We start from the raw sequence: 24,417 nt of genomic DNA on the forward strand, positions 1-24,417 counted from the left end.
TTTTTTTTAACATAAACTGAGAAACATTCCTACTCCATCCCTGATGACCATGCTTTAAATGAACAAGGAGTCACGTCGGTTGTCATTCATGCAGAATACCTGACCTAGATTCTTATTATAAATGGAGCAACTTTATAAGCTATTTAATCAAACACGAGAGGTTTTTTTGCAGCGTTTTCCTGAACTCAGGTATTTGAAGATGCTCTCGTATGTTTTTTTCCATCTGTTTATTGAGGTGTTTTTATATGTGATAACTAACAAAAAGGATGCTCAGTAAATAATGTATTTGCCTAGGATGTCGCAATTTGGTCAAGACTGGAATTTCTAGTTTCACGCTATACAAGTCAGCCACTAGATTGGTATCTATTTATGCCATCAAAGGTCAATACTTTGTGCTTACTTAAAGAATGTGAATAGATTTTTGTGACAGCCTGAATCCTCAATTCAATTTGTGCAATTTTACACGCACAAACTTTGGGCAGTTTTTTCCTGCGTGTTACACCAGACTCCATATATTACGATTTCTCAGTGTCACTGCCAGCAATACACCTGTTCCTGAATCCTGGCAGCAACCCCACGTTAATGAGTCTAAGTCTACTGTGTTCCTGGCTGGAACAGCCTCACACACTAACTGGACAGCGGCCTGACCTACGCATCACTAAAGATCCACCTGGCCGCCATAGTTGCATACACTAGAGGAACAACAGTCTCTTGACACTACCGACAGTGCTAAGATTCCTGGAGGAATCAAAGAGTTGCACCGCCAAGAGCAGCACGGACACCAATGTGGAACCTAAACACTGTACTCACACAACTGATGACAGCTACAAGCACTCACGATCCAGGAACCTTGCCTTCAATCCAAAATGACAAGGTCATCCTATGAACAAGCCCAGAGTTCCTACCAAAGGAGGTATCACAATTCCATCTCAACCAAAGCTTCCAACTACCAGCCTTTTTTCAAGATCCAAGGCCAAAAGGGTGCTACAGACCTTGGGCATGCAAAGAGTACTGGTTTACTACCTACAAGAGACAAAAGCAAGACAGAAAGGGAACCCACTCTTCCTCTCCTTTGTCAGAGTAAGCAAAGGTACACAGGTAACTAAGGGAACGATTACACTAGGGATAGTGGAAAATATCCAAACATGATACACAAAGTCAGGAGAAACTTTACCCACACACCCCAGGGTGCACTCAACCTGGAAGATAGGTACAACCCTAGTGTTCCTAGCAAATGTACCCATTGGCGACATCTTCATGGCAGCAGCTTAGTCATCCCCACACAGCTACACAAAACAATACTGTGTGGACATCCAGATAAACACGGAAGCTCAAGTGGGACAGAGTACTACAACACCGCTTTTCCAACTCGTCCACATTCCAGCCCCAATGCTTCCCAAGGAAGCAAACATTGCTACTTACTCAGATGCACAGCATGTAAATCCAAAAAGGATTCATACTTCAAAACAAAATGGTTACTTACCATTAGGAGTAGTTTTGCAGCCTGAAGAGTTTTCTGGGTCCACATGTGAACCAACAGCCTCCCCAGAAATGGGAGAAAAGCAAACGGGTGAGTTGAGCACCACTACACTTCAAAACCAAAGAAAGTTCCAAAGAGAATAGATGCCAGGAGAGGAGAATAAAAGAATCTGAAGATGGTGACTGCGCACTGGGACTTCTGGGGCCCTGTCTAACGTCAAATAGGGGATAGACTTGCTACCAAAAGAAAGAAAACGTAAAGGACAAGAGATGATTCCAGACCAAACCACTAGATGGCAGAATAGATGCACAGCATGTGAATCCATAAAACTCTTCAGGCTGCAAAACTACTCCTAAAGGTAAGTAACCATTTGGTTTTTCTGTTTGGAAACCATGTCTTCATATCTGACCATTTCCGGCCACATAGAGACACCAGGTGTTCCTCTTTACCTCTGGCCTGAAGTATAGGCTGCGGGAGCTCTTTTGATTTGAAAACTACATTTTGTTTTACTCCATATGTGTCCATAGTTATTTGATACAACAGTTGGATCCTATCCATGTTTTCAATGTCTCCAGTCTCAACTAGCAAGTCAATGGATTCAGTTGGTGCCCCCCACCAACTAAAATTCTTGACTGCCACCCGTAAGGTTTGAGGTGCACTCACCTTGTGTTAGTTAATCTGAGTGGAACTTGAGCCTTATAGAAATGTATCACATGTCCAATAGATTTATTGGGAAACAGCAACTCGACGATGGCCGAACCACACGTTGCCTTTGCAATGCGTTCAGAACAGCGAATCAGTCTTAACCACGCATTCCTTTACCACGCATGTCGTTACAACAGCATGCCTTAGGTAAAGTGATGTTGGGCGTTAAAGTCCAACACTTTCCCTACTGTTTCGCGGACTGGAGTTGGGATAGAAAATTATACTGTTCCAAAGTCCAGCACTTTTCCCTAAGGCATGTTGTTGTATAGACTTGTGTGGTAAAGGAATGCGTGTTTAAGATGCATTTGTTGTTCCAGCTGCGTTGTTTAGGCATGCGTAGTTGTCATAAAACCTGATTTATTTCATAGCTCCATTTTCTTTGCTCAGGAGAATTGATGGCGAAGCAAAATGAAATCGTTGCTGTAAAGGAAACACAATTGAGGAATTGTATGAAGCACCTACATTCACAATTTCCTGCTTTCTTTAGTGTAATTAGAATGGGTCTAAAGAAGGTTTTTAATCCAATGTGTGTTGTAGTGCAATCTTTTAATTCCATCTGGCTTCATTAAAAATTAGCTCCTGCTTTTCTGTCCTTTTCAGAAATTGAATTGTCATCGACGAAAAAGCAATCATTCACATACGTGAAGCTAATCTAATTTTTTTAATATCGAAGATGATCCTATAATTGTGAACTTTGAGTTAACTATGCCTGTTCCTTAGATTAGACTAAAACCCAAAAGTGTTTGTAGCTTCTTTTTTTAACTTACAGTGCTCTTTCTGGAGCCTCTGATGTCATGACTCATTGCTATCCACTTCCTATCCTTTCAGTTTTACTTGCTTCATTAAAGCTCTTTTGTTAACTTTTCCAATCTAACTTTTTGCCCACTCTTCTTTATGTAGGGAGCAGTTGGCAGAAAGTATCCTCCATGAGGGTAGTGCTGGTTGTCGAGTGGTCGAGAAGTTCCTGAAGATCCTGAAGGTGGTGGTGCAGGAACCAGGGCAGTCCTTCAAGCCCTTTCTTCCAAGCATCATCTCTCTGTGCATGGAGCAGGTCTATCCCATCATTGCTGAGGTACAGATAATCTGTGAGAGCTATAGAGCAAATGAAGGGTGTAGAGTGGGTGAAAAATTGTGCAATCAGCAGGCTATGTATTGAAGTTGGAGGATGAAATGTGAATCAATGGCCATCCCTTAATACAGTGGAGAGTTAGGTTTAAAGATAGAGTGATACCTCTAATTAAGCAAAGGATTTAAACTGTAATGGAAAATCGGTTGTGATGCAGTCAGAGGTGTTCAAACAAGTTTAACTTGCATGTTTATTTATAATCCCAAACCTATAACCAGGGTTCAAATAACCAAGACTCGCTGAAGATGCGAGTAATAAGAAAACAGAAGGCGTTCCCGGTTATGAAATTAAGAATTATTAGATTGTACATTAAATAAGTGCGCATGGAAGTCTACTTAGTAAATCTGCTTCACGAGAAGCGTGAAGGGCAGAAAAATAGAAGAGCCATCTTAATGAGTATATAAGAGTTGAGAGGCTACATTCATCAAGTTATGTATTAAGAAGAACTCTTTCCCCATGATTGACAAGTAACTAAGAACTGGAGTCAAACTGTGGTTGGTGCATTGAGTCTCCCTTATTATTAGTGAGTTATGATGAGTACATAGCTATAATGAAATCAAGGCATACTGTGTGCCTCTTTCCAAGTGCCCACGTTTTGAAAACCACTTACTGAGCTTTTTCTTCTACTTGAAGGTTGTAAGTTTTCAACAGAAAAAAAGTGTCGATATTTTTTCTGCACTCTGTACCTATATCAGGTGAATAATGTCATACAATTTGTATGGATGGAGTTACTTGCTAATAACTTATCCCCCTAGAAAACAGTGTTATTTCTGGACTGACTGTTCATAGTTTCTGGGCTAACCCACAAGAAAGGATTAATGATTTAATCTTGTCATGTCAAAGTTTTCATTGATCAAGATGTGTAACCACAGCTGAAGTAGATTAGTCTGACCATTTTCCTTTGCTGTTTTTGATCGCGATGATCAGTTTCCTGCCACTATTCAACTTCTTCTGTTGGGAAACCAGGGTTTATCAAAAGAAAAATATTTAGCTTCAGAACCTTATTTACTGAATGTGAAAAAACTTCAACCTTCATCTGATAGCTTCATTGCACACCCTCAGGGTGATGTTGCTATCTATTTAATAGAGGGAGTGTGTGGAATGTGCTTTGCGTTATTATGCAAAAGTTCATGAAAATTATATATGATTACATGATATGCAAATCTGTATATTAAATATATATTTAAGTGCAAAATACCTGTCATTTACTATTGTGGCTGTAATAACTTTAGAAGTTCAGACTATGAATAGGAGTGGTCTTACTCTTTTGTGAGTAGGTGCGCATCCCTCAAAAAACCTCTCCTTACTCCTCACTTAACTCAACCCTTTGTGTGGTATCATCCATTTTACAGCCACGCCCCTCCGTCCCTCCCACATTTACTGATAATACTTAAGTGTGCGGAGACTCCGCAGTCAAAGTGGAGATCTGCACACCGTAAAAGATAGGAGAGGCAGAGGTGGAACCTCTGCATGTAGGTTTGTTAAAAGCATTTCGTGGTATGTTAGTAGTACTCTTGTAGTACTACTACTAACATTACAAAAGGCAGTGTGTGACTGGGCCCCAGGATATTCATGTTACCAAAATCTCCAGAGAGTTGAAATTCTCCAATACTCTACCAAAATCAAAGCCCTAAAAAAGAATTACAGTTAAACCATCCGGATTACCAAAGTGGACCACGCACAAATGAGGACCCTGCAATAATCTTACAAGCTAACTATAGCCACTGCAACTCCATTCACCTTTCGGTTCACTCCCATCACTACAAGCCTCTAAATACATTTTAGTCCTCTTTTTCACTGCTAGCATCAGCACCATTGGAGTCGCCTTAGGGGTGGAGTTGACAGAGGTGGGTACACCTCCTATTCTTCCTAGGTTTTCCCTCCCAAAGTGGGAGTGTAAACCAGGGGCTGCCATCTGCTGCTAGCAGCAGAGGCTGGGGGTCACATTACAAAGGTGACGGGCCTATCAAGCGTCCTTCTTGAGCACTGTGCCCAACCCGGGGGGCGGGGAAGGTGCGACACCTCCACCCAGGATGTGCTTTGACTCTGGACCTAGAGAGCAGAGGCTCTCGACCCAAGGGTCCAGAAACATGTCTGCTGGTGGCAGGCTGCCTAAACCCAGTCTGTGACCACACCAGGGTTTGTAGGTTTTCAGGGGGCTCCTCTGAGATGCCTTCTGAGTACATGTAGCAATAAATCCCACACTGGCATCCGTGTGGATTTATTAAGAGGAGCTGTTTGGTTCAGGGAAGCTTTCATGGTGCTGGTGAACTCAAGTTATCGAGTTTCCTGCCCACGTACTCTCTATGGCTGCCCTGGCATTTACAATACCTAAGAATAGACTTAAATATTGCAGGGGCATATCAGCTCATGCAGATATGCCCACACTTGTGGTATAGTGCACCCTACCTTAGGGTTGTAACGCATGCTAGAGTGGTGGCTTACCTATACCTTAAGCAGTGCTAGTTGGCATGGCACACAGGCAGTATGCAATGTCGACTGTCATTTTCTCCCTCACTGGGGCATCCAATCTGCGAGGGCAGAGGCATGGTCCCAGTGAGGGGGTCCCAGGGGACCCTCTTCAGCTCCCAGGCCACAGGTACCATTTACTAGGGACTTAAATGGGTTAGTAGTACCAATTGGATTTGTTTTTATTGAAGAAGCACTGGCACAGGAGACCTGGTTGGCAGGGACCCTGTTAACCACAATTGAAACCACATCAAACCAAGCAAAAATTTGGGGCGAACTATGCAAAAAGAGGCACTTTCTCACACTAAGATATGCTGCAGCCCTTGTGGATCCTTCTTAGCACCCATGCCCTAGGTACCTGGAGTACCATTTACTAGGGACTTACAGGGGTACTGAAGCCCTTAGCCAATTGTAGAACAATCAGGCTTCACCTTGTTTATGGAAGGAGCCCTGGCACTGAGGTTCTGGTTAGCAGGCCTCAATGCACTGTCCGAGTCGAAAATCAGCATCCAGTAGCTAAAAAGGGGCAAAAAAGTGGGAGGCAACTGCATCAAAAGCACAGTTTACTACAATGGTCTGATCATGGGCGAACATTTCATAGTATTTTCTCATTGTTCCGGAAGATATTTCTGGTTGTCTGAAGTTGGTTGTGAATTCCATTGTTTTATTCCAATCTTTTCAAAACGTATAAAAAGTTGTGGTCATCAGTGTCTACTGTATGCAATGTAAACAAAAATCATTTTTTCAGTGTTTTTCTGCTTTGTACATAGAGGTTTGCTTTTATTGCTGTGCTTGTTAAGCATGCACAATATTACACGACGTATTCAGTGTGCATGATCTATTTTTTCCTTCATGTTGCTCCCCTCATTCTTTTATTGTATATATCCTTCCTGACTCTTGCACTTTGCCGGTCGTCTTCTTTTTTCTTCTCCTGGTTCTTGTCATTTCTAGGTCTTGCCAGTCAGACATGGGAAGCTGTCTGGCTGGAAAAGATGTGTTGCAGGCGTACCAAGAATTCTCAGTGGGTTACAGCCTGCCCATTACTTACCATTAGTTGTCTTTATCATCACTCTCATTTGCTGGCTTCTTATTCAGTTAGCTTTCCTTGTCTATCTGGTTCCTTCTTGCATTCCCCCTGCCTTGAAGGGTAGGCTCTTTCCCATCCTTTGGCTGACTGGAATCCCTTTGTTGCTCACTTTTAGCTAACTACTCTGTTCGAGGCATATGAGCTGCAGATTATACACTGTGCATAGATCGCCATCTGGTGTTGGGCCCGGATGTTTGCAGTTTGTTTTTCTTCTTGGACAGTGTTTGGAAGTCACGAGTTCGGTGACTCCTCCTTCGGTCCGTACTGCGCATGGGCTTCGGCTCCATCCTCAGATTGTTTTTTTCCGCCATCGGGCTCGGATGTAATACTTCGTGCTCCGGCTTCGAACCTTTCCAGTTCGACCTTCGACGAAAAATCCTCGTCCATCGAGATTCTTCAGACAAAAGCATCTTCTTTATCTCTCTCTTCGGCACTTCTTTGATTCCAGGCATCGGCGGCGGCCTTCGGGCCTATCTCGACTCCGGTCTCGGCCGATGGAAAGGACTCCCTTTAAGAAGTGCCCTAAATGTGGGTCTAAATTTCCCCACACCGATTTACATCAGGTGTGCAACCTCTGCCTCTCTCCCGAACACGAGGCCCGAGACTGCCCCGCCTGCAAGTCTTTTCGATCGAAAAAGACTATTCGGGATCGAAGAGCTAGACGCACCATGGCGCACTCCTCGACCTCGGCTCCACCTGACATCTTCGGAGAAGACATCGGAGCTTCGGGACAGCAGCACACCGAACAGGAAGACGACCTCGTCAGCGCTTCCGAGGCCGACGACTCCGACGTGGAGGAGATCACACCGGTGCAGAGGGTCGTGAGTACTCTACCCCCTCCCACTCCCGCGCCCACACCGAAAGAGACTCCGGTTACACCTTCGCCTCCGGGCCTAGGCAAAACCAAACATACCGCTTCCATCACCTCACCTTCGGGCCTGGTGAAGAAGCATCATAAGTCTCCCGGTTGCTCGGGCTCGAGCCAGCCTACTAGCGGTGCTGAAAAACACCCTTCGGCACCGAAGAAAACCACACCAAGCTCCGTTCCGAAGCCAGCGGTGTCGAAACCTGGCCTCTCGCGCCGACCAAACATAAATCCCTCGGCGCCGAAACTTCCGTGCCGAAACCTGCCTCGGCACCGAACAAAAAATCGGAGGCCCCGAAAAAGCATGGCACAGATAAACCAAAGAAGCCGTCTGCCCCGAAAACGTCGGCGCCAACAGATCAATCGGTGCCGGAGGAACTATTCACGCCAGATCCTCGACAAAAGACTTTAACAAAGGATCCAAAGACTGGACATTTGACTTTGTCTTCACCGCCAAAACGGAAGGACTCTGCCACATCCCCTTTCAGAGTACCTTCCCCACCGCCTCCACCTCCTCCACCTCCCCCACCTCCGCCCCCTCCACCTTCTCCACCCTTGCCTCATCGCTCTCCAACCCCGTCTCCAGACCCTGATGACCAAGGGGATCCATACTATGATCCAACAGATGCCCCACAAGACCCCACCCCTCCGGGAACACCAGACCCATGGGAGGATTATCATAATCCAGATGTCCCAGATGTACCTCAGGATGATCTTTATCCATCCAGGCCATCCCCACCAGAGGACTCCTTGGGGTTCCACCACTTGTTACAACGGGCGGCACATTATCATGGGGTGGAGTTACACACTGATCCAGTTGAGGAAGACTTCCTACTTGATACCTTTGACATCGCAGATACATCTACTGCCATACTACCCATGCTTAAAGGGTTGACCAAACATGCGGCAGAGGTTTTCAAAGACCCAGTCAGGGCTAGGGTCGTAAACCCCAGAATAGAGAAAAAATATAAGGCCGCCCCCACAGATCCTGCCTATATTAAAGGACCTGCAACCTTAGACTCATTAGTGGTATCCACAGCTAGGAAGCGGTCCAATTCTCAGTCCTCGGGTGAGGCTCCACCACCCGATAAGGAGTCCAAGCTCCTAGACGCGTCAGGCAAACGCACTGCCTCGCAAGCTGCCAATATGTGGCGTATCGCCAACACGCAAGCGCTGTTGGCAAGGTACGACAGAGCGCACTATGATGAGCTGGAGACTATCATGCAACATCTCCTAGAAAAATATAAAAATAGGGCTCATGAACTAATACAAGAGGGAAAGACCATTGCCAACACCTCTATTAAATGTGCACTTGACGCAGCAGACACAGCTTCCAGGGCTATAAACACCAGTGTTCTGCTTCGCCGCCACGCCTGGCTCAGAATCTCAGGCTTTAAGCCAGAGGTACAAGCATCTATACTGAACCACCCTTTTGACCATCAACACTTATTTGGCCCAAAAGTAGACGAAGCCCTGGAAAAAATGAAAAAAGATACAGATACGGCGAAGTCTATGGGAGCATTACAGTCCCACCCTCCTAGACGCTCTTTTCGCCGCTCCTCCTTTCGAGGCACTGGCAGGGCCTACTCTGCCGATAACGCCTCCACATCGTACAAGTCCCCTCCTCAGACTACCTTCACAAAGGGCTATCAAAGAGGTGGATATAGAGGAAACAATAATAAAGGCAGGAGCAAAACCAACACCGTCCGTTCTGCCACACCGCCCACACAATGACTTTCCCCCGCTCCCCCCAGACCATTCCACTCCAGTCGGGGGCAGACTACAAAACTTCTTTCAAACCTGGGAGACCATAACATCAGACAAATGGGTGACCCAAATTATTCGGTCAGGGTACTGTCTCGAATTAACATCCACCCCCCCCAAATATTCCACCCAGGCACCGTACAATGTCGCAAGAACATACCACATTGCTCAAACAAGAGGTAATCTCCCTCCTGCAGAAACAGGCTATAGAGCAGGTCCCCATCAATCAACAAAATTTAGGGGTCTACTCTCTGTACTTTCTGATACCAAAAAGAGACGAGACTCTACGACCCATTCTAGACCTCCGGCCTCTAAATGCATACATACATTCAGACCATTTTCACATGGTAACTCTCCAACAAGTTCTCCCACTCCTCTGCCAGAACGATTTTCTCACCACACTGGACTTGAAAGACGCATACTTTCATATTCCAATACACCCTTCTCACAGAAAGTACCTCAGATTTGTAGTGGACGGCCAACATTATCAGTTCAAGGTTCTCCCCTTCGGGGTCACAACCGCACCAAGAGTGTTCACCAAATGCCTAGCAGTAGTGGCGGCACACCTCAGAAGACTACACATTCACGTCTTTCCTTACTTGGATGACTGGCTAATAAAAGCCACGTCCTACAACCAATGTGTGCAACATACAAACACCACCATCCAACTACTTCACCAGCTAGGTTTCACGGTGAACCACCAAAAGTCCCAGCTGATACCGTCTCACACAAAGCAATACCTTGGTGCCACTATAGACACCTCAAAAGCTATAGCCTATCCCAATTCAGCCAGAATCGCAAGCATACAAGCCTTGCGTCAAAAATTCATTCCTCAGCACTCTCTCCCAGCAAGAGTGTTTATGAAGCTAATAGGGATGATGGCATCTTGCATCTTCATAGTGCCTCATGCAAGACTCCACATGCGTCCACTCTAAGAGTGCCTAGCACGCCAGTGGAACCAGGCCCAGGGGCAACTGACGGATCTGGTGTTGGTGGATGGTCGCACCCATCGCTCTCTGCAGTGGTGGAACACCACAAATCTTTCCAAATGGCGACCGTTCCTGGACCCGGTTCCTCAGGTAATTCTAACAACGGAAGCATCGCTCTCCGGTTGGGGAGCGCATCTATTACACCTCACAGTGCAAGGTATATGGACGCCACAACAAAAGTTACTCCACATAAACCATCTGAAGTTATTGGCGATCTTTCTAGCCCTGAAATCATTTCAGAAACAAATCTCAGCCAAAGCAGTCCTCATTCGCACAGACAATATGACTGCAATGTACTACATTCTAAAACAGGGGGGGGGGGGGGGGGGGGACACTCTCCACAGCTCTCTCGGTTAGCACAGAGCATATGGAGATGGGCAATCCCGCAAAAAGTCTTTCTCCTGGCACAACACGTCCCAGGGATACAAAACACCATGGCAGATCTGCTCAGCAGACAAACGCAGCACATGCACGAATGGGAACTACATCCACAAGTTTTCACCCATTCTTTCACAAGTGGGGGCATCCTCAGATAGACCTCTTCGCCACCCACGAAAACAAAAAATGCCCAAGCTTCGCCGCCAGATACCCACACCCATTGTCCAAAGGCAATGCGATATGGATGAACTGGTCAGGCAAATTTGCATACGCCTTTCCACCTCTCCCGCTAATTCCATTAGTGGTAAGGAAGCTACAACAGCACTCCCTCACACTCTTTCTGGTAGCTCCAACATGGGCCAGGCAGCCGTGGTACACCACACTACTACAGCTCTCAGTGGTACCACACCAAAAATTACACCTGTCCCCATGCCTCCTAACCCAGAACCATGGAGAAATCAGGCACCCGGACCCAGCTCAGCTCAACCTTGCGATCTGGCTCCTGAAATCTTAGAATTTGGATACCTTAACCTTCCCCCTGATTGCATGAACACTATCAGGGAAGCCAGACGTCCTACCACTCGAGCATGCTATGCCGCAAAGTGGAAAAGATTTGTTATTTACTGCCGTAACAATACAATCAACCCTTTAGATGTATCCATACAGCACATCATATGTTACCTGCTCCATCTACAAAGGTGTAACCTGGCATACACATCCATCCGTTTACACCTAGCAGCAATTGCTGCTTATCTGCAAAACAGACAGCACTTATCACTTTTCAGAGTGCCTGCTATTAAAGCCTTCATGGAAGGCCTTAAAAGAGTAATTCCACCCAGAATAAATATCAAATAAACAGCTGTTTGTCTCGTTCTCTCCACCACATAAAGGCAACCCCATCTCAAAATCAGGGATAGCTAGGTGGATTGTAAAGTGCATACAAATTTGCTATCACAAAGCAAAAAGAACATTATCTGTTCCACCTAAAGCCCACTCTACAAGAAAGATAGGGGCTTCTATGGCGTTTCTAGGGAAGTTTCTCTTAGATGACATCTGCAAAGCAGCCATATGGTCAACACCGCACACCTTCACAAAACATTACTGTGTAGATGTGCACGCCAAACAACAAGCTAGTGTGGGCCAGGCTGTATTAAAGACACTGTTTCAAACCACTGCAACGGATACCGGTGGTCGCCGCTAGGGTTGGGTACTGCTATATAATCTATGCACAGTGTATAATCTGCAGCTCATATGCCTCGAACGGAATATGCTACTTACCAGTATGCATCTGTTCTTGGCATGTAGAGCTGCAGATCTATACACGCCCACCCGCCTCCCCGGCTACCTGTATCCGTTCCAGTCTATCTTATTTAGATACAACACACATGGGTTTCTTTACTATTATCACTACGCTCCATCTTTTCCCTGCTGGCGAAAAACAATCTGAGGATGGAGCCGAAGCCCATGCGCAGTACGGATCGACGGAGGAGTCACCGAACTCGTGACTTCCAAACACTGTCCAAGAAGAAAAACAAACTGCAAACATCCGGGCCCAACACCAGATGGCGATCTATGCACAGTGTATAGATCTGCAGCTCTACATGCCAAGAACAGATGCATACTGGTAAGTAGCATATTCCTTTCTTTTTGCTTAACCACTACTTGAGATTACATGCATTTTCTAGCTCTCTCCCAGTACAGGATCGCCAAAAGGCATTGGCGTACACAGTAGGTACCAGAAGCTAGACCTATTGGCTTTGACAATTTTTGTTCATTATTTCTCTCATGATACCCATGCCCTTTCCTATGGCTTCAATTTCTCTTACCAAGGTCCGGCTGAGTTCTTTATAGAGAACATTTATATCTCTTGCATTACGTAGAACACAATGTGTGTCATGTAGTCCATTTGAAATCAGATTACAAAAGCCATAATGTGATGAGTAGGTTAGGATAACACCATGCAATTGGATAATTAGTTGGCAGTCACTGTATTGATTATGTTTACAGTAAAAAATATTTTATATTGCACCTTTACAATTGGAGGCACAAGAAAATAGAGACCTTTTTACACAATCATACAATTTGTAATCTCATGCTGATACCTCTGAGCCGAGTGCTGGAGATTCCCCAGTCAAACGTCCTTTACTTGACTATGTTAATCATGATAGCTGTTTCTCAAATTATGAAGTGGGCACAGAATTATCGTGATTAACAGACAACCTAGCCCACAGGTTCACTCTTCATTAATAGGAAAATGTGCCTTCCAATATTTGCCAGAAATGACTTGTAAGAAAAAAAAAACCTAAGATTTATTCACTGTATTTTCTTCCTACTTTAGTCAGGTGTGAGGGTGTAAGAGCCTCTCTAGAATCTGACAGCGAGTATGCGTATAAGTGATTATGGTGGGGGTCGGTGAAGGAGGCGGGCACAAGACCCACACCATGATTAGGTTATGCCAGTTTCTCTTTTTCTTTTTCAACTTTTTTTTTGTGCGGGGCAAAAATGCTCTGTATAGAGCTATACTAAGCGGAGATCAGAGATTGCATTTTTGACAATTTGTTTTAAAATAATGATTTTAGCACACACACTGAAAATGGTTCCAGCTCCATTGTCTAGCAGCTCAGAATCTCCTGCAGCTCATGTCCATTAACTTGTCCAATGGAATATCCAAGACCCGAAGCAAGGGTTTCTGTTATCTCAGCTTTACTATTTTGAAAAAAGACAGAACTAAATGCATGGGTACCTAATATAAAATGGTTCCTGCAGTGAAATCTGAGTGTTAAGTGCAGTTCAGGTGTAGTAATTGGACTATACTTTGATACTCCTCAGTCCTGTGCTACTTCAAAAATCCATCCACGTTTGAGAGCGCAGCAGGAAGTTGTGACAGATCTTTAAAAGGGGTGCAGTATTGTTAGTATAATGGTTGATGAGTGTCAAAGGTTTAATCAACCTGTAAGAATTTGCATCCTGCTCTCAGGACTTCAGTTTAAATCCTTCTCTGATTGATTTAATGATCAGTGCTTGTGTTCCTAACTACCCATACAGCAAGTGCTGGATACCATAAAAATCCTTGGTCTTCCGTTAGAAAGAGTCACAGTGAGAAGGTCTTCTCCTTAAGAGTGTTGACTCATAAGGAGCAGAGCTTCTCACTGTGATTCTCTTTCTAATCACTTACCCAATTTCACCTTAGATGCAATAATACATCAGTTTTAATTTTTCGAGCCCCTTCCCCATGCAGGATGATCTCGTCATCTCAAAGCTCCTCCGATACTCCCCAAATGACCCTTCCAGATCTGACCATGCAAGGGCTTCACTGCGCTCGGTCAATCAGTTCACCCAGCAGCTTTTTTTATTCCCTGTTGTGGATGTAGGCTGTTCTTATGCCTCGTGTTTTATTTTCTCCAGCGTCCTGCCCCGGATGTGAAAGCAGAGCTGTTTGACCTGCTTTTCCAGATTTCCCACCACAACTGGCGCTATTTCTTCAAGTCCAGTGTTCTGGCCAGTGTGCAGCGTGGAGCAGCGGAGGAGCAGATGGAGAACGAAACACAGTTCAATGCCATCATGCAGGTGAGACTTTTGTGGCAAATGTGGTGCCTCGAGAGAATAATAGGCCTGTGAAGTGAACAATTTGGGTTTTATTATCATTTTAATTAACTTAATTTACTGGATGATGCTGTATAGAGTAGTCTGCAGGCACAACATTTAAACTGTGGCGCAACAGTAAATATTGAACATAGCCTTGTTGGCATCAACCAAGGCTTCATTGCCCTAGATGTGCGTCAACCCACAAAGTCATCTTCTGATCTGTCATTTACTGATAATGACACAACACAATTCTGAAAGTGCATGTTAGTTGGGCAGTTTATCAACCTATGCACCTTTTTAAGACCATAAACGTCACAGTACTCTGAGGCGATAAACCCAATACAATCAAATTGAAAGCAAATATACGAATTGGTTGACATATACTTAGCTTTTATTGTGAAATATGTTCTTTTCCCTAAGCTGTAAGTAATAATTTGTCTCTTTATACATTCTGGCCTGATTTACAAATAGTTTCACAGTTCTTTTTTTATTCCTTCCCGGGCAACGCCATCTTGGCTACCAGTGAACACCATCCCTGAAAGTGTAAGAATGAGCCCCTGGCTCTCTACCTACCGATGCACCTTCCCAAAAAAAAAAAAGTGCATGTTTTGGAACTAAGGAATTTAGATAAGGTTTTATTTCTCTGTGAAGAGAACAACTTCTTTATAAATAATGTACACAATTTTCTGGCAGTAAGCAGTCTTGTAATTAAAAAAGAAATGGCATTATTTCTCAATTGTGAAAAGGTGCTAGCACTTCAAAGAGATTGATCCTGCGAGAGTGTATTTGCAAGAACTTGTGTCTAAATAAATTGCTTAAATACCTAGAACTGGACTGTGCAATACATTTTCAATGTTTTTGGTAGTTTCAGGAAGAAAATGGTGGACAAAGGGGCGGGCATTGATTTGTTAACATATATTTTTAGTAAAACATATGGCATCAATCCAGGTGGCAAATTAATAAGTAAAATGATAAAACCGACTTTGACTAGAACACCGTGGTATGCAACTGACAGAAGGTAACTTAAAAAGGAGAAGCATCAGAATTAGAATGTTGCAAATTTAGCCCTGCTTGAATATTCCTGGAACAGATTTAAATAAACTTGAACCGGACGCAGGAATTAGTAGTGTTTTGTAAACGTGTGCCTTGAAATAGTGTTGTGCTTAAATAATTGGAGCGAGGTCATGTAACGATCGGATACATCCGCAGCTTGTTCAGGCGCACACAAAGTGCCTGCAGTAATCCATTTTGACAATTTCAAGATTCCCACCTCACCTCTGTGGAGTTGCATGTTTTAGTTAGCATGTGTACACTGCTATCAAGCACCTCTGCAGTTCCTACTCTCGTCCTGTTTCATGCCATAAAAATGTCACCCTGTTCATGAGAGTCATTGCTTTGAATCTGGTCTTTAAATAGCGAAGTGGGCTTACAGGGAGCTACCAAGAATGAGGGACGTGATCAGTCCTAGAGCTGACGCAGAATGCTTTGCTCCATCCGGCTGAAAATCAGGAAATAGGTCTCTAAACAAAGGGAAAAGTAATGAGAAACCGCCAGAAAGCTCATCAGTGATCCACACTCCTTCGAGCTTATTTGCGCCTGCATTATGAAAGACTGAGTTTCACGTCCCACAGATATCTTGGCAGACCAACTGAGTTTAGCTGTCCCATGCTCAGTAGTGGTCGGCTACTAAACGTTACATAAAACCTTTATTTAGGCATTAAAATTGTGTTAGTGATTTGAACCAGAGCACATAGTTGTTCATGGAAGGCTCGAACTTCTGTCTTTGAAGGCAGAGATTGTGATTAGTGTAAGGTGATGAGTTTATTACAAAGAATCATGAGTGGGTACCCTAACGATTTCATGTCTTAAATTACTAGCTTTTAACTAGAACTATAATTTTTCTAACTATTTTAACTGTTCTTTTTTGCTTTTTGTAAGCCTTTTTATTTATTTAATTTTTTTATTTTATTTTTTTTACATTTTGTATATTCAGCCGGTAATCTTTCAAATGCTGATCTTTCAGAACTTCTATATGTGAACTGTGCAGAAGAAACGCAGCTATGTACGTCTATTCTTCAGGAATATGTTTTTCTATAGCAACGTTTCTGGCAGACCTTTGTAAAACGCTTTGCAATAGGATTTTCCCAGACATAATTTTTTTGTTACCCTCAACAAATTGGATATTTTGAGAATGTCCTTTACCTCAGGCATTTCATACAAAAATGACTAAGAAACATTTATTTTTAAATATTTTATTTCAGTGAAAACACGACATCGCACTTATTATGGACTATCATTGTACATGTATCTCGATCTGTTTGTTCTACATATATGCATGTTTCATTATCACAGTAGAACCTTTCCCCACACTTCTGTCACACATTTCATGTAACGCCATCTCCCTCCCGTTCATCTGGTTTTTGTTGTTCTGCGCAGTTTGTGGCCTGTGTGTGCATTTCCATTGAGCCCATCTTATAGTGTTGCATCCAGTTGCCCCATACCCTTTGGAACTTTCAGGGGCATCCTCAAGTCTTATAGGTTATCCGTTCTGCCACCATATATTGGTCCATTCCTGTCTTCCTTTCATGCAGCGTCTGCTCAACGTTTGTACCCCAGTGTTTTGCTATATCTCTTTTGGCGACAACTAGGCCCAGGACACTAAATAGTAACTTCAGTCTTGGTATGTCCACCTCACTCTGGTTTCCCAGATGGATACATTTCGGTTCTAAGGAGAGGAAGACCTGCACTACCTCGTTAATTTAGCAAACATTACTTGTATACTTTATCGTGTAAGACCAATGCAGCATCTGGAACCATTTCAAGAAATTCTTTATATAATTCTTCAGACAGATTTTGATCTCATGTAGTGTAGATTTGCCACTGACAACAAGGCCTTTATTTAGGTAGAAGTCATCAGCATGGTATTGTATGTCTTTAGTATAAGGCATTGCTAGATTTTTCACCATTCTGATGGACACATCTGCCTGTGGATTCCTCACCTTTTGAATTACTCTTTGCACAGCATTCCACAGAAACTTTTCTCCCACGTCGACGAGGACATCACAGTGGAACGGCTCCACTCGCGGCCCCGCGGGACGTCATCGGAGCCATAAGAAGACCTCGTTGGCGTGCTGACGTCGGTTCCCTTTTTTCCGCGCGGTCGAGGCGCAAGTTTTTTTCCAGGGCTCTCTATTTCTCACACAGTTTTATTGTTGCAGGTTCTTCCTGAAATTGTAGCAGTGACATGGCTGCTCAGAAGTCCGGTTTCAAGCCTTGTTGGGAATGTGGGAGTCATATGTCTTTCACTGACCCCCATGATTATCTTTGGTGCCTCTCGCAGGAAAACAACGTCGAGGGGTGATAATTGTGCTCACGCTTGAATCTGAAGGCCCTCAAAGGGAGAGAGAGAGGCCAAGTTGTTCGTGGCCAGGCCGAAGAAGCCGAAGAGGGACCGGGAAAGGACGATATCAAAGTCTAAGGCTCCAACTACCTCGAAGTAGTCTAGTACACACAAGAAAAAGCGTTGTCATGGTTTCAGACGTCATTCATCTTAAGATAAGTCACTGAAGTCGGGGTCCCCGGTACTCTGGTGTCTCATCTTCCCCTTCGCCTCAGGTGACTCCGGCGCACTCTCCGGAGTCAAGAGGTTCTCCGGCGCCCAGGGAAGCGATACCTATGCCACTCCACCTCCGGCTCCAGTGTCTCCTGCCCCACAACCGGAACCAGTATTGCCTCCTCCTCAAGCTTTTCCTGAACCGGCGGTACCGGATCCATACCCACCGGCTCCAGGTACAGATCCTTCGCATTTCCTGAATGCGATGTTCAGCATGTTTGCCAGGGCGGCCAACCCTACTGGTGCGCCTGTTGGCCCCCTGGAACCGCTGTCATACTCCCTTGGAGGTTTGCTGCCTCACTTCACACAGGCACCTTCTGTGCCAATGACTCCAGGGAGATGGCGTCTCTAGATACCGAGGTTCTCGACGCTGGTGCAATCCCTGTAGCAAAGAGGGCAGTTGGAGTATTCTCCGGTGCCATCTTAGCCTCGCTCGGCGACTTCAGCTAACGCTGTAGAGCCTCCATCGACGCTGGTCCCGAAGTAATCAGCTCTGCCTCTTACAACGCTAACGCCCATACCCAAGATGAGATCCAGATGTGAGGCACAGAGGCTGCTGGAGGAGAAAGAGTACCAGGAGCAGCAGGAAGAGGCTGAAGAAGGGGAGATTATTGACTCTCTGCAAGAATTTGAGGGACTGCAAGAGGCTAGTGGTTTGGATATATCTCTGGAGTGGGAACTTTCTTCTTCGCAAGGGGTTCTATCACAGGAGGTCTCTTCTTACTACTCCATTATAAGGAAGGCAGCTGATTTGCTGGAATTGCAGATACCTACTGCGGAGCTTTAGCCTAACATCCTGACGGAAGTTCTTCACTCTACTTTATCTATAACTGAGTCTCTGCTTCCTTTTAATGAGACTTTGACTGAGCCCATTTTAGAGGTACGTCCGAAGCCAATGGTGTGTCAAGGTCGGTTGCAAGAAGTTCCAAGGTGGCACTTGGGGATCCACCTTTCCTATCTGCACACCCATCCCCAGAGAGCTTAGTAGTTCAGGCATCATGCTCTACTAAGCAGTCTACTGCCTCTTTCATGCCTGGATATGGGGAATCTAAGGGGATTGAGCAATCATCCAAAAAAGTGTGTTCGGGGCATATGAGCTGCAGATTACGCACTTTTGCATAGATCGCCATCTGGTGTTGGGCCCGGGTGTTTGCAGTTTGTTTTACCTCTTGGAAAGTCTTTGGAAGTCACGAGGTCGGTAACTCCTCCTTTGGATCGTATTGCGCATGGGCTTCGGCTCCATCCTCAGATTGTTTTTTTCCACCATCGGGCTCGGATGTGATCTTCGCGCTCCGGTTCCGAACAGCTTCCAGTTCGACGATCGACACGCAATCCTCCCCCTAATCGCTGTATTGTTTCGATCACGATCTCTTCAATCAACGCACTTTCTCATCGACACAAACCTTCGGTTCCAGTCGTCGACGGCGGCCTTCGGGCCTACCCAGTCTCTGGTCCCACCCAATCTCCGGTCCCGGCTCATGGAGAGAACTCCATTCAAAAAGTGCCCTCAATGTGGATCCAAATTTCCCCACACCGATCTTCATGAGGTATGCAATCTTTGCCTCTCCCCAGAACACGAGGCTCGAGACTGTCCGGCCTGTAAGTCTTTCCGATCCAAAAAGACTATTCGGGACCGAAGAGCCAGAAGGAACATGGCACACTCCTCGACGTCCATTCCATTCGACATCTTCGGAGACGACATCGATGATCCGGAACATCATTGTACCGAAGAGGACCTCGTCAGCGCTTCCGAGTCCGACGAGTCAGATGTGGAGGACATCACCCCGGTGCAGAGGGTCGTGAGTACCAATCTACCCCCGCCCACATCCGCGCCGACACCCAAAAAGGCTTCGGTCACGCCTTCGCCTCCAGGCCTAGGCAAGACCAGAGACACTGCTTCACACACCCCACCTTCGGGCCCGGTGAAGAAGCCAAGTAAGCCTTCCGGCGGCTCGGGCTCGAGCCAGCCTGCCAGCGGTGCCGAGAAAGAAGATGGCCTCCACCTCGACACCGAGCTCCGCACCAAAGCCCTCGGTGTCGAAACCCAGCTCTTCGGTGCCGACCAAACCACACAAGGCTACCGGCACCGACACTTCCAAGCCGAAGCACATCTCGGCGCCGTCCAAGAGACCGGAGGATCCCAAGCCGGGTTCTAAACAAACCGGCACGGAAAACCTAAAAAATCATCGGCCCAGACGCCTACGACGCTGACGGACCAAATTACCTCACCAGAGTTATTTACACCGGATCCCTTGCAAAAGACTCTTACCAAGTATCCAAAAACTGGACATTCGACGCTCTCTACTAAAGAGACATTTGGAAAAGCCTGCTCCGCCTCCACCTCCAAAGAGGAAGGACTCTGCTACCTCTCCATTCAGAATACCTCCCCTCCTGCTCCACCTCCTCCTCCTCCTTCCCCACCTCCACCACCTCCACCCCCACCTCATCGTTCTCCTACTCCATCTCCAGACGATGATGATCATGGGGACCCATATTATGATACAGGGGATGTGCCACAAGACCCCACCCCTACAGGATCTCCAGACCCATGGGACGATTACCATATACCAGATATTCCCAACGTCCCACAAGACGATATTTACCCCTCTAGACCATCTCCACCTGAAGATTCACTAGGGTTTAACCATCTTCTGCAAAGAGCAGCACATTATCATGGGGTGGACATGCATAATGATCCTGTGGAGGAAGATTTCCTCCTAGACACATTCGATACTACACAGAGGTCCACTTCCATACTGCCCATGCTCAAAGGGGAGGTAAAGCATGCGGCAGAAGTTTTTAAAGACCTAGTGAGAGCCAGGGTCCTTAACCCACGTATCGAGAAGAAGTACAAACCTGCTCCCTCAGATCCCTCTTACATCAAAGGACCAGCGCCACTAGATTCCTTAGTGGTCTCTACGGCACGTAAAAGGGCAAACTCGCAAGCGTCAGGTGATGCACCACCACCTGACAAGGAATCAAAATTACTAGATGCTTCAGGCAAACGCACAGCATCCCAGGCCGCCAACATATGGTGTATAGCAAACACTCAGGCACTGCTGGCCAGATATGACAGGGCTCATTATGACGAATTAGAGAGCATAATGCAACATCTCCCTGAAAAATATAAAAGTAAAGCCAACGAGTTGATTCAAGCGGGTAAAACAATCACAAATACCTCCATACGTTGTGGCCTAGATGCAGCAGACACAGCCTCCAGGGCCATTAACACCAGCGTCCTTCTCCGTCGTCATGCTTGGTTAAGAGTGTCTGGGTTTAAACCAGAAGTACAAGCCTCTATCCTTAACCATCCCTTTGACCAGGAACATCTATTCGGGCCAAAGGTGGATGAGACCTTAGAAAAAATGAAAAAGGACACGGATACAGCAAAATCCATGGGGGCCTTACAGTCTCACCCGCCCAGACGCTCCTGTCGCCGCTCATCCTTTCGGAGTGCATCCAGAGGCTACTCCTCAGATACAGCGTCCACATCGTACAAGTCCCCTACTCAGACCACCTTTACAAAAGGTTACCAAAGAGGCGGCTACAGGGGTAACCACAAGGGCAGAGGCAAAACAAACAACGCCCGTTCTGCCACACCTACTACCCAATGACTTCCCCCCAGACCATTCCACTCCAGTCGGGGGCAGACTCACAAATTTCCTTCATGTCTGGGAGACCATCACCTCAGACAAATGGGTGACCCAAATAATTCAGTCAGGATACTGCCTGGAATTAACATCTACCCCCCCAAACATTCCACCCAGGCAACGCCCAATGTCACAAGAACATTCCACATTGCTAAAGCAGGAGGTAATCTCCCTCCTACAAAAACACGCAATAGAACACGTTCCTGTCAATCAACAAAATTTGGGGGTTTACTCCCTATATTTTCTCATACCAAAAAGGGACGAGACTCTACGACCTATTCTAGATCTCCGGCCCCCAAACACATACGTACACTCAGACCATTTTCACATGGTAACGCTTCAGCAGGTACTTCCGCTCCTCTCCCAGAACGACTTTCTCACCACACTGGACTTGAAAGACGCATACTTCCACATTCCAATACATCATGCTCACAGAAAGTACCTCAGATTTGTAGTGGATGGACAACACTACCAATTCAAAGTACTCCCGTTCGGAGTCACAACAGCACCACGGGTATTCACCAAGTGCCTAGCAGTGGTGGCGGCACGCCTCAGAAGACAGCACATTCACGTCTTCCCATACTTGGACGATTGGCTGTTAAAAGCCACTTCATACAACCAATGTGTACACCACACTGCCACCACAATCCAACTACTTCACCAACTAGGCTTCACAGTGAACCACCAAAAGTCCCAGCTAACACCATCCCACATAAAACAATACCTCGGTGCCACCATAGACACCTCAAAAGCAATAGCCTACCCCAATCCGGCCAGGATTGCAAGCATTCAGGCTTTGCGACAAAAATTCGTACTTCAAAACTCCCTTCCAGCATGAGTGTTTATGAAACTACTAGGGATGATGGCCTCTTGCATTTTCATAGTGCCTCACGCAAGACTCCAGATGCGTCCACTCCAAGAATGCTTAGCGCGCCAATGGAACCAGGCACAGGGGCAACTGACAGATCTGGTGTTGGTAGACGGTCGCACCCATCGCGCTCTGCAGTGGTGGAACACCACAAACCTTTCCAAAGGTCGACCGTTCCTGGACCCGGTTCCCCAAATAATACTGACAACGGACGCATCGCTCTCCGGCTGGGGAGCTCATCTATTACACCTCACAGTGCAGGACACATGGACGCCGCAACAAAAGTTACTCCATATCAACCATCTGGAGTTACTAGCAATCTTTCTAGCCCTGAAATCCTTTCAACCACGGATTTCAGGCAAGGCAGTCCTCATTCGCACAGACAACATGACGGCCATGTATTATATTCAAAAACAAGGCGGCACACACTCTCCACAGCTCTCTCAATTAGCACAGAGCATATGAAGATGGGCAATTCTCCCAAAAATCTTTCTCCTAGCTCAACATGTCCCAGGAGTCCAAAACACCGTGGCAGATCTGCTCAGCAGACAGACACAACAGATCCACGAGTGGGAACTTCACCCACAGGTTCTTCATCCGTTCTTTCAAATGTGCGGGCATCCACAGATAGACCTCTTCGCCACCCACGAAAACACAAAATGCCCAAGCTTTGCCGCCAGATACCCACACCCATTGTCCAAAGGAAATGCAATATGGATGAACTGGTCAGGCAAATTTACGTACGCTTTTCCGCCTCTCCCACTCATTCCATTAGTGGTACGAAAGCTACAACAGCACTCCCTCAAACTGATCCTAGTAGCTCCAACGTGGGCCAGACAACCGTGGTACACCACGCTGCTGGAACTCTCGGTAGTACCACACCAAAAGCTACACCTCTCACCATGCCTCCTAACCCAGAACCATGGAGAGATCAGGCACCCGGATCCAGCGCAGCTCAACCTTGCGATCTGGCTCCTGAAATCCTAGAATTTGGGTACCTAAACCTTCCCCCTGACTGTATGAACGTCATCAAAGAAGCTAGACGCCCTACCACTAGAGCCTGCTACGCTGCCAAGTGGAAAATATTTGTTGTTTATTGCCATAACAACACAATCAATCCTCTAGACGTGTCTATACAACACATCATATGCTACTTACTCCACCTACAAAGGTGTAATCTAGCCTATACATCCATTTGGCTACACCTCGCAGCAATTGCAGCTTACTTACAAAACAGGCAGCACCTATCACTTTTCAGAGTACCTGCCATTAAAGCCTTCATGGAAGGCCTCAAAAGAATAATTCCCCCCCCCAGAGTACCACCCTCACCTGTGTGGAACTTAATTATCATGCTCACAAGGCTAATGGGGCCTCCCTACGAACCTTTGCATAAATGCGAACTGCAATTCCTCACATGGAAAACAGCTTTAGCCATCACTTCCCTTAGAAGGGTCAGTGAGATACAAGCACTTACCATACAAGAACCTTTTCTTCAAATGCACCAGAACAAGGTTGTTCTTCGTACCAACCTAAAATTCCTACCTAAAGTCATTTCCCCTTTTCACCTAAACCAATCTGTAGAATTACCAGTATTTTTCTCGCAACCTCAGACCGTTGCAGAAAGGGCTCTGCACACGCTAGATGTCAAACGAGCCTTACTTTACTATATCCAAAGGACACAACCTTTCAGAAAGACCAAACAACTGTTTGTCTCTTTCTCTCCACCACACAAGGGCAACCCCATTTCAAAATCAGGGATAGCTAGGTGGATTGTAAAATGCATCCAGATTTGCTACCACAAAGCAAAACTAGGGGGAACGGAAAGCGTTAAAGCTCAT

General features: G+C 45.8%; 1 protein-coding gene across 2 annotated transcripts in view; it reads left to right on the forward strand.

The window, feature by feature from the left end:
* The window catches only part of XPO6 (exportin 6), a 626,381-nt gene that overhangs the window by 582,367 nt on the left and 19,597 nt on the right, over positions 1–24,417 (forward strand). For both annotated transcript variants that reach the window (XM_085628383.1, XM_085628384.1), the window contains exons 20-21: positions 3,086–3,257; positions 14,269–14,430. In XM_085628383.1, the coding sequence (XP_085484509.1) occupies positions 3,086–3,257; positions 14,269–14,430 (334 nt within the window). The remainder of the gene's footprint in view (positions 1–3,085; positions 3,258–14,268; positions 14,431–24,417) is intronic.

This window comes from Triturus cristatus, chromosome 10 (genome assembly GCF_964204655.1).
Source record: "Triturus cristatus chromosome 10, aTriCri1.1, whole genome shotgun sequence".
Lineage (NCBI taxonomy): Eukaryota > Metazoa > Chordata > Amphibia > Caudata > Salamandridae > Triturus > Triturus cristatus.